The sequence below is a fragment of the Patagioenas fasciata genome, chromosome 10 (assembly GCF_037038585.1).
Source record: "Patagioenas fasciata isolate bPatFas1 chromosome 10, bPatFas1.hap1, whole genome shotgun sequence".
Taxonomy (NCBI): Eukaryota; Metazoa; Chordata; class Aves; order Columbiformes; family Columbidae; genus Patagioenas; species Patagioenas fasciata.
In genome coordinates, this window is record NC_092529.1 from 16,269,066 (window position 1) to 16,280,293 (window position 11,228).

Here is an 11,228-nt window from a genome sequence, read left to right on the forward strand (position 1 = left end):
ATAATCATATTGAAGTTTTAGACCAGTCTTAAGTGAAACAAAGTGGATATTTGATACAAATATGTATTTTTAATATGCTAAGAAAGTTTTATGTACTGGTTTGTTCTGGTGTACTTGATGTGACTCTGATTTTAATGACTTTTTTTCTCTCTGTTCCTCAGGACTTTGATTCTAAAGTAATCCACAGTTCAACTGCTTCTCTTCTTTTTACCTCCAGCCTATGCAGAAATGTCGTCTAAAAAAAAGTAGAAGAGATATTGCAATATGTTCTTTTCAGAGCTTTTTATTATAATGTAGAAGGTGACAGTTCTCTAGGAGCAGGATATAATAGTTTTAGAGAAAATGAACACGGAAGTAAATCTACATGAAACTTACTCTCTTCTGTTAATGCAACTAGTATTTTTTCTTTTTAAGGATTTCTGGAGTGTCTACAACAACATTCCTCCTGTGACGAAATTGCCTCTGAGATGCAGTTACCATTTAATGCGGGGAGAAAGACGGCCGCTTTGGTATGTGTGTTATCATCAGACATTTCTGGGAACAGGCAGGGAAAAAACCTGAGGTGCTGAAAGGAGGCAGGTGTGGGACGGGAATGTCTTGTTTCTGTTGCCTCCAAACACCTGAACTTGAGACCCACAAAAGTAATATCCTAAGGATCTTGTTAAGCTTACAAGTGACTTGTACTAAAGAAAGTCTATTTAAAAACATAGACTGTCATTTAATTGTCCACCTGTGAACATAAATGTAAGGAAGAAATTAAATTATGAAATAGTAATTAAGAAATTAAAATATGCTTCTGAATTTCAATTCAAGAATACAAAGAATATGTTAGTTGTATTTGAATAATTTTTATCTTGCAATGTTTTTTCTTTCCACTAAAGCTATTGTAATAGTGATACAGATGCCTGATGGTCACAAAACTGAAATGAAGTGCTCTCATGTTCTTTTGTTAGACTGGATAAACTTGAGAGTAATAAACTGCTTCTGTAAAAATATGGAAGAGTTTTTCCAAAATAAAAAGTTACCATAGTAAAACATAAAATTGCTTTGTGGCTCGTTCTCATATAGTGCACAGCCACTTCAAAGGCGGTCTGGAGTCAGGGAAAATGTAAGTATTTTCCAACGCACAAAACTTAGGAAAAGGGATTAGGTGTTGAGAGATACACTTCACATGAACAATGAAAGAATTATCTCTGATGTCAGAAGTCATAGCTCGAGTCATGCTACCTGGAGTTCATAATTGCCTTCCAAATGGGATTTTTCTGGGAAAATTAAACCCCAAACATAGGTTTATCTAGATGTGGATTTGAATGTTTATTTTACTGATCTATTTCCTGTAACCAGGGAAGAAGAAAGCAATGCCAAAGGAGGTATATGGAAAATGAAGGTCCCTAAAGAAAGTACGGTATGTTACGTTGGCTTTTTACATAGACATTGTTCAGTAAGGGGGTTTCTTTAAACTCCATCTAATAAAGCTGTTGTAAAACTTCTTAGTTCTGACATCACTCAACACAACAACCAGACAGGATTTTAAAGTCTATAACCTTTTATTTTAAGACAATGAGCAAGAGTTTCTTTTCAGGTAATTCCAGTTGTCTTGCTTTTGATAACACTTGTTGCTGTGTTATCAAACAAACGAAGGCTGCAGTGTTATACTCAATTTCCATTTGAAAGCACAGTATTTCATAGTCAGCTTTGTTCTCAAGACTATTTACTTCCAGGCATGCAAAGAAAAATAGAAAAATATTTTCCTGATAATATTAGATGCAAATTATAGCTAGAACCTCAGTGATGCTCTTCAAACGTCCACATGCGGAGTCCAGCATGACTTTCAGAGTTTCACTGAAATGCTCCTAAACTCTGTGTCAGACTCGGTAGGGTTATTTCTGCCTGTCACGGCTTGTTTGCAGCTCTGTGTGGCTGTGAGTGGGGCTGTGACTGTAGCTGAACGTGGACTGAGGCGTTGTTTCCACCGATAGCTAATCCTGTCCCAGGGCTTGCTCCCACTGGGAGGGGGAAGATCTTGCTCATTCTTTCCTAATCCCTCTTGCACCAGCTGTGGTGATCATTGGACTGTTTTGTGAGCCAACTTGGTTCACTCTGATGTCAGAAAAAGCCTCCTATTTATTTTCTTTTTAATTTGACTGTATGGCTAGGAGAGGTTTTTTAGATGATTATAAGGAGTAAAATAGAAAAGTGGGACCGTCCCCTTTGGCAACAGTGAGTTGTCAGATCATCTTGTGTGCATCTTGTGAAACTGTAGCACTGCTTGGTTTTCTTCCTCTCTTTTTCTGAGTTTAAAAAGGTGAAAGATAAAATGTGTTGAGGGACGTCATTGTTCTAGCACTGCTGAAACAACTGGGTCTCTCTTTATACCCCTAATCAAATGCATGTGAGCAACTTCTGTGAACTGTCACGGTGAGGAGATTTGACCTTTTCACATGAGGTGTTTATGTGTGTAAGTGTGTTCTGGATCAGGCCTTAAACACAAGAAGTGAAGTGTCAGAAAAATGTGACAGCCTTGGAGAACACACGAAACAATGAAATCACAGCCAAAAGTTAATTGATTTTTGCCTGTGGGCTTTTTTTTCCCCTGTATGTGAATTGCAGCTTTTCTCCCCTGCAGTCCCAGCGATCACAAAAGACTGAAATGTTCCTTTTCCTCTTGTAATCAAGGTGTGAAGATTGTCAGAAGTGACAAGTGGTTTGGGGAGCCTGAATTACTGGGTGGTGACTTTAGGGACATCAGAGGCATTGTTTTCAGAGACTGAATGACAGCCCCTTTTTGAAATTAAGGCACTTTTTGATCTCTCAGACTACGTACCACACATCTCAGGTTACTTCAGTCAGCTTTTAGCCAGATTTTTAGCCCTCGCCTTTAGTGCTTCTGTGAATAGCATAAATAATGCCTTTATGCTTGTTTCTCATTTTTTCACTATGTTCTTTGTCATACGTGTACACTGCATCTCCTTGGCTAAGAACCATCTTGTACAGCTGTATCTCAAACAGATATTACGCTGTAGCAGCGCTTGGTATTGTGTGGAGGGAGGAAAATGTAGTTGTTTTTTCTAAAGATATCAGTCTTTCACGTGGTATGAAAAACTGACTGACAGAATACTGACACTTAAATGTTGTTGCATGTGTACAGTGACCCTTCTGTATGCCAGTTCTTAATATGAAAACTAATACCTTTTAGATCATCATAAGGCTGATTCTGAAACTGCTTACTACTGGATGAAATGCTCCCTGCCCATCAGATGCTAATAAGTCATAGAAATCCTTCGTATTCTGAAATATCACTTAGAAGTACTCAAAAATGCCATCAAAGCAGTTTATTAGTTTGTCTCTTCGTGGGTGCTTGCTTTTTGTTTTTACACAGCACATTTGATTTGCTGGGGTTTTTAATAGTACTAAAACTCAAGCTAACTTCATACAGCAGGAAAGACATTCCTTAAAAGTAATATATGGAAAAGTCCTTATGGTGATATAGATAAATATAGATGTATTCTTTTTTTAAAAAAAAAAAGTTCCTGTAAACCCACACCTTGGAGCATTATGTTGGTCCAGACACATTTGAAATTTTGTGTTGGCTTTGGCTTAGGTCAAAAGGAAATAACAGTGTAATTAGTGTGACAGCCAAAGAAAAGCATCATCTTTTCCCTGTTTAAATTCTCTAGTTACCATTTGAATTTGCTGAAAGATGGACTTGCTTCATAGTCGAGGTAAATCGGAGATGATGATTAAATAAAAATCCATTTAATTTACCACTAGGATTTTCAGGTGCTTTTCTTAAAATGGATAGTAGTTATTTTCTGTAGAAACAAATTATCACAAATAGAGCCTTATGGTCTTTTATCATGGGAAATTCTCAGGAGAAATCTGCTTTCGTGCTTTACATTAGCCACTGCATTCGGGATGAGTTGTGGACACAAAAACAGAGAAAAGTAAACTTATTGTTAAATATTTAAAATATTTACTAGGACAATTCTGTGTTAATAGTATGTATTTTCAGGGTCTAAATTCTTGCTCCAACTGTATTGAAGAAATTAATTATACAACACAGCATGTACTTATAGTAAATACTCTTTTTAGTCTAGACAACATCAGAAAGAGAATGCACTCAAAACTGAGCTAGCAAACTTAACTTTATATTAAAAAATAATAATGTAAATGTAACTCTCATTTTTTTTTCCCTCCTTAGGCTGCAGTTTGGAAAGAGCTACTGTTAGCAACTATTGGAGAGCAGTTTGCAGACTGTTGTGCAGCAGGTAACTTAAAAATGATTGAGGCTGGCATGACAAACACTGAGTTTGAATGCAGGACATGGAAACACTGCTGAAAATAGGTACAGGGCTGGAAATCATATTCATACCCATTGTGATTAAGAGGGGGACAAGGCATTCTGGCTGTGTTAGCTCAGGACTCCAGACCAACAGCTCGCATCCCTGGGAATCCAGCAGGTTTTCTAGTTATTGAATGTCTATCTGTTAGCTAGCATTTGAATGATTAATACTAGTTTTACAATACCAGGATTCTGGAACCCCAAATTACATTTCTGTACTAGATTGTTTGTACTATCACGGTTTGAAGCAATGAAATTATAGATGCCCACCATTGGACCTCCTGGTCCCTTCTGGTTCTCCTGCCAGGGTCAGCAGCTGGCAGGGAAGCTGTGTGGTTTGCTCATGGTGACATTAAAAGCCCCTAGCACGGCCATGACACAAACCTGGCTCACCTGAACCCCAGGAGATACCTAGAGGCAGTACTTTTCCATTATCACTTTAAAAGTACAGCTTAGGTCAAAGTGATCTTTAGTGTGATTGAATTTACATAAATAATCTTTAAATACCTGGCTGGTTTACTGGAAAACACACACAAATCATTAAGAGGCTCACATGTGATTTTGGTCAGAGGTAATAATGTAGCAAAGTCACTTTCAGAATAAATATCTTCTCTGGGATTGCACGTTTTATTTGGAAACAGACTCTGGGAAGGATCTGGGAGCGGTAGCTGTCTTAGGGTTGATCATCAGATGCTGCTTCCTAGTCATAAAAAGTGAGTACAAGTCTATGGCCATTTAGTTTGTTAAGGTTTGGGTACAGAACTTGTTCTTGCCTCTGCATGAAGCGTATGATGAACCTGCTGATCCATTGGCCTAGAGGGAAGGTATTCAGGGAGCTGGTTACTAAACTAACTCTTCAGTTTGAATGACACTTCTCCATCACTTTTTGACCATATTTACTTGTCTTAAGCATGAAAATCTGATTAAACTGGCTGTTGCAGTCATGGTGACTATTCTGTTAGGATGTTCCTTCGTTGCTTTAGCATTCCAGAGAAAAGAATTGCGTTTCTCGGGTTCTCAGAGCAGTTCAGCAAAAACCTTTCAAACAGGTTCTCTTATATGTAGCTAATATATTGGAGCGGGCGTACTGCAGTAGGCTGCTGCTGGTATATTCACCTTGGTGGCTCTGTTTTTTCTACAAAAGCTTTGTTAAATTGGTTTCTCAAATAGTGTATTTCTCTCAAAATTCCAATTTTTCAGAGTTGGAAGATACAGAATACAAACCTCAAATGCTTTAGCTGCAAGAGACACTTCTAATAGTCAGTTTTCAAAATCCTTAATATATGTAATTGAGTTGGCAGCAAGAAGGGAGTGGTCCTGCCCTTTATACTGCTAGGTCAGTTTAAGGAAATATGTGATATTCTGCTGCCTACAGAGGTGGTTTCCCCCCCGGCCTCATGCTTTTGACACCATCTTTCCATTATCATTACTGACCCCTTCCTTGGGGTTAGCGATGCCCAGGTCACCGCAGCCGCCCCGTGAAGGTCAGTGCTGGAGGCAGAGGCACAGCTTTAGGCTGAGCTCTCTACAAAGCTGCATTCTGAGAATTTCACACCAAAAAGTGCTTCTAACGTAGAGCATGGAGTTACCAACACTGGCAGCAGCAACCTGACTAGGGTGCTTTTCCCCCCCTCTTCCTGCTGCTAACTTCACAAAACATAAAGAAAAAAGAGCAAAGTCTAGAAATGCTGGTGTCTGATCTCCACCAAGTACTATCTGGGGTTTTAGTTGTTTCACCCTCACCCCAATTTTTTGCTTATGGGTGTTAGTGTAAGTAAATTGCCTATACTAGTTCATGTTGCTAACCTTACTGAAGGGAGTCTTGTGATTGCATTCTAATCAAGGACAAGAGTGCAAATAGCAAAGATTAATAACCCTATGGCACTTTATGAAAACCACTCTGAGGTATTAGTTCCAAAAGCTTCTATAAACACAGTGCTTGTTTCTTTCTGGTAACTATTTTGTCTAGTTTGAACACTGGTATTGTCCTCACTGGAGGTTGTTCTTTTTAATTTCTTCAATTTGGTCAGCTTTTGGACACGGTTTCATAATACTTAAGTATTGAATTAGACATGTTTCACTTTTAAAGTATTCGTTAATGATGCTTCCTCTTCTCTGCAGATGATGAAGTAATAGGGGTTAGCGTCAGCGTTCGTGACCGTGAAGATGTTGTGCAAGTCTGGAACGTGAACGCCTCTTTAGCAAGTGAAGCAAAAGTTTTAGAAAAGATACATAAACTTCTGCCACACACATCTTTTAAAGCAGTCTTTTATAAATGTAAGTGTTTTGTACTGTTAATTTCCACCTTCATCAGAGAAATAAGATGCTGTGGGAATAACCTGTCTGATTCACCATTAACCATTTAGAAACACAGCATCTCTTATTGCATTTAAATTATTGCCTCAAAAATATACGTGGTTTTGTCCCTTCAATGTAAAAGTTAGCTACCATTCAAAATATTAGCATAATTGTATAATATATTTAGTTTCATGTTTAATATGCCTAATTTGTAAAATGAGTGAGAAAAATCTCTTTAACTCTCAAGAGTACATGCTGGTCAATGTAAGTATTCATTTAGGTGAACCATTTACAACCAGGATTTAAGGGATCTCATTTTAGGCTCTATATAAATGCATTATCAGAATGGTATATTCCCAAACATCACTCATTGGCATGTTGTGTCCTCTTTATACATTGTCGTCTTCTCTTTTTTAACACTTTTCAACTCCTTCACAGAGTTTACATGTTCTTTTTGTTCTTTTTGTTCTTTTTTCCTTCTCTCTTCCTTAGCGCACAGAGAGCATCATGCTTTTGAAGGACAACGGGGAAAACATTAAGAGCAGTTGGTGCCAAGCTCATTTGTTGTTATTTGGTGTTTTGAGGTGGTCTGGACAAGGAGAAGGGTGGTAGAAGCCCTGCAGAAGCACTACATGCAGTCTCCCTTTTGAGTTTCTAACGTTTCAAACTGGGAAAATGAGGAAAACCAATTGCCTTAACCTCTAAATGCACAATTAATTACTTCTTGTTTGGTTGGGGTTTTTTAATTCCTCATCGTTTCTTTAAAAAGATATTTTGGCCCCTTGTATTTTCAATCAGATTACATTTGTTTCTCTTCTATTAAAATAGGTTTTCATTTTGTTCTGTACTGAGTTAAATGCGAACAAGCACGAAGATGGTATGCTGCTTTTTCTAGATGTGTGCTGTATGTAGAGGAATACTGGCTTGGTGAAATCTGTTTTTAATTTTCATTTTAAAATATTCCTATCATGTTGAGATTTATTCACTGAATTTGCCCCAAGAGAGAAAGGAATTGCACCACATTTATTCTAATATTCCGTGTAATCTGGTCTTGCACTGACAGTGGAAAAGTAAATAGTAAAGTGTTCACTAACTAAACAACTAAAGAGAATACATTTGTATGGGGACTAACCCTGCATGGGATGATGATAATGGGTGTTTTAACTGTAGTGATTTCAGAAGAGCCCCTGTTCAGACCTGAATGAGGGATCTTTCAGTAGGAAACTCTGTAAACTCAACATCTCTCTTATTTAAGAGGGGGTGGGTTATTTTAACATTTTTATATGATATGCGTTCTTAGGATATTTTTCTGTAGATTCATGATGAAGTGTCATGAGTCATTTCGAAGGCATTAGACTAACTGGATGCATCGCTCACACTTCTGTGAGTACTTTAGGGCTGTGCATGCACCCAGACGTCCAGATCACAACTGCTGCTGACTTCGGTGCAAAGGAAGAGATCCCATCGTGTGTGGTTTCAAGCCATCATGACTTCCTAAGTGACCTTTTTTTCTTAAAAAAATACAGAAAATAAATTGATTTTGTGTAGCAGCATGAATATTAATACAAAATGTGTTTAGTTATTTGTCTGTATTAATTATTTGAGGTGTTAGTTTATTTTAATATACTACCAAAGATTGCTGTAGTTCCATTTACAAGAAGAAGCTGCCAGGTAGAGATGAGCGTGCGCTCTGCTGAGCATTATTTCATTGTTAAGAGGTTTGTGTTTGGCAACTGTTCATGTTGCACTGATTTCCACATCTTTACTATATTAAGAGGCAGCCATTAAAATAAAATAAATTTTAAAATAAGAATCACACATTTCTGACATTTTTTACAGCTTTATCTGTATTTATGAACTAAAACTGTGCAGTTAATGAGCACTGTGAATTAAACAAATTTTCTAAAATCCGAGTGTCTTGCTTTTGTAATTGCATTCTGAGATTAAATATTGCTAGCCCTGCTTTTTTAAACCTGTGTATTTTTCAGGAAAACTTATATTCTCAGAAGCTATCTATGTTTTGTTCCTAGATTAATTTTTGTCGTTGTTCTTAAATCAGAAGGGAGGCCTATAATTTATTAGTACTATCTCTTGTATGTATTCAGTTGAATATTCAAGGTATTTTTGAGTTGCAGTTAAACTGAAGTTTCAAAGTAAGAAGCGGAGACTATTACCAGTTTAATTATATTATGTTTTTCAGTTCACACTACTGCAGTCACAGTGTATGGAATATCCCAGCTAGCCTTTCTTGAATTAATTTTTACCACTGTGACTTTCCAAGATGCCTCTAATGCTGCATGGATTTCTTTTTATAGTATTACTCCCATTAAATTATCTACAAATTGTCCAAGATGTGTGTGTGTGTATATATATATTTTTTAAACATATGTTTAGCTACAAACAGGGTTGAAACTCAATGCGGTTTCTCTTGTAGGTACACTGTCACCCAACGACTCCCGTGTGGAGACACTGAACCTCCTTGAGAAATAAGGGAATTCAGGAAGGTGCTTTCCCTGCAAGGTGGAACAAGCTCATTGCATGGCCCCTGTTTTTATCTTCAATGAGTGGGCTTCCACTTTTTTCAGGGAACGAGTCAAGGGAGGTCTTGGGACACCGGGTACCTGTGAGGTGCCAGCTGGTGTCTGCAGGTGTGACGGGTACCCACAGCCTCCAGGCCTGTGCAAGAGAGCCAGAAAGTGACTTTGGAGAAACAAGGGGTAGAAAACTTTGAGAAAAATGTTTTCAACAGCTTGATGAGCAAAATTTCTCACTTGAAATCCTTTCCTGTCTTTGGATGAAATGTGAATGGAATACTGATGCAGAATTAATCACATACTTTGTCCTTCGTTTACTTTAACCCTTGGAAACCAGCCAGCGCCTCTCACCTCTGCTCCAGGTTCATTTTGAGCACAGATGTTGACTCTGGCAGAGCTGGATCTGCAGCAGAAGTGGCCTATCTGGTGATGTCACTGGAACTTGCTAATTTAAGATATTACTTATATTCCTATTGAAGGAAAGTGGTTTTATGCTTGAACATGGGATAGAGATTGAGAGAGACTTCACCCTAGCCATAAGATATAGCTGCACATTGATCACTGAAGTCCACATCATGAATTGTTGTTGATTTTTTTCCCTTGTTCTAAATGCCTACTCTATAAAACTGGGGATTCTTTTTTTTCTGTATGGCTTAATACTGATTATAATTGATATTATTACTTAAAATCTGGGTTGATGCATATAATATGACTAAAATTCAGGATATTGTATGTCATGATCCAAAACTGAGCTTGAATCAAAATGGGTAATGCAAGTTTACAGGAACATGACAAACTGCATATTGGAATTTTGCAACCATTAAATTAAATACTGTAGAATTTTTGAAATGTCCTTCCATTTCTACTAATCTCCATAGCACAAATGTATTTATACCAAATAATGTTGAATAGTTAATTTTTTGTAGTCTCTAAAATATTTAGTATTTTCACCTGGAGATATGATTTATTGAACTTGATTAAATGGACCCCCCACTACTTCAAAATCATCTAAATTGTTCCAATGGGTATCAAAGAAGAGCCTACAACTTTCTATAAAAATGCTTTTCTGCTGGCCTTTCAACACAGAATTAAAACATTTAACTTCCATGGTGACAGACAACAAAGAAACTCCAGATTGCTGCATTAGCTGAATTAAAGAAACCTGCTTCCCTCTGGGGGTGGTAATGAGCCCTGGCTGCTCCCTGCCCACACGGGGACAGTGTCCTGGGGCTTTATCTGGTGTCTGCTCTTGGGGCAGGTCACACTGAAGCCTTTCATGTAGCTGGAGGACTTGTCTCTGTTTTTATGGATTTTGAAGGAACGTCATATGTTTGATGCACCTGTCCTGCCGCCCAGGTCTCCTGGGTGCAGAGTTACTGTTGTGTGGGGATTGTCCTCCATCCTGGGAAGCCAGGTGAGATGAAAGGTGAGGAGAGAGCTCTGGTAGGCTTTAGAAATGTGGAGAATGGTGTTGAGGTGGCTGTAGGAGAGCTGCTGGGCTCCTCCCTGGGCACAAGCACAGACTGTGCAGACAGAGGTTTGCAGCACGGGGATGCAGCGGCAGCACCGGCCCTGGGGAAAGAGGAGATGCTGGCCAGGCTGTGACTGAAGCTGCAGGAGCAGATGGAGCCAGGAAGCACAGCTGAGAAATGGTAAGAGGAATGAAGGGCTTTTTATTTCCGAGTTTGATACTTTTTGCGCTGCTTTGCACCTTCTCAAGGGTCCCCAGGCTGTGACACAACTGCTGCAGGGATTTGTTGGGAATTTCACTTAAGAGGGATGAAGGGCTGCCTTCTGGGGCTGGCTAATTAGCAGGATTCTACTCTGCTAATTAAATAGCAGTTTGTTGAACACAACTTAGTTGATGAAATCTTTGGAAAACATAACAATTAGCAGGCAAGGAATGGCAGCTTTGCCTCCAAAGCATAGCTCCAACCAGTTGCCAGTGTGGTTTTAACCTGTCATGTTCCAGCAAAGATGGTATTGACTCTCAAATTATTTGGGTTTGCTGCTATCATTGGACAGCTTGTTCTTTCAGCAGCTGGTTCCTCTAG

At 38.5% G+C, this 11,228-nt stretch overlaps 1 protein-coding gene across 4 annotated transcripts in view; it reads left to right on the forward strand.

The window, feature by feature from the left end:
• The window catches only part of EIF4E3 (eukaryotic translation initiation factor 4E family member 3), a 35,020-nt gene extending 26,030 nt beyond the window's left edge, over positions 1-8,990 (forward strand). For 2 of the 4 annotated variants that reach the window (XM_071813223.1, XM_071813221.1), the window contains exons 3-8: positions 415-509; positions 1,345-1,405; positions 4,202-4,268; positions 4,984-5,055; positions 6,464-6,619; positions 7,133-8,990. In XM_071813223.1, coding sequence (XP_071669324.1) covers positions 415-509; positions 1,345-1,405; positions 4,202-4,268; positions 4,984-5,055; positions 6,464-6,619; positions 7,133-7,179 — 498 coding nt within the window. In that variant the 3' untranslated portion in view covers positions 7,180-8,990. The remainder of the gene's footprint in view (positions 1-414; positions 510-1,344; positions 1,406-4,201; positions 4,269-4,983; positions 5,056-6,463; positions 6,620-7,132) is intronic. The other 2 variants (XM_071813222.1, XM_065845681.2) reach the window with 1 other exon arrangement.
• The last annotated feature ends 2,238 nt before the right edge of the window (positions 8,991-11,228 follow it).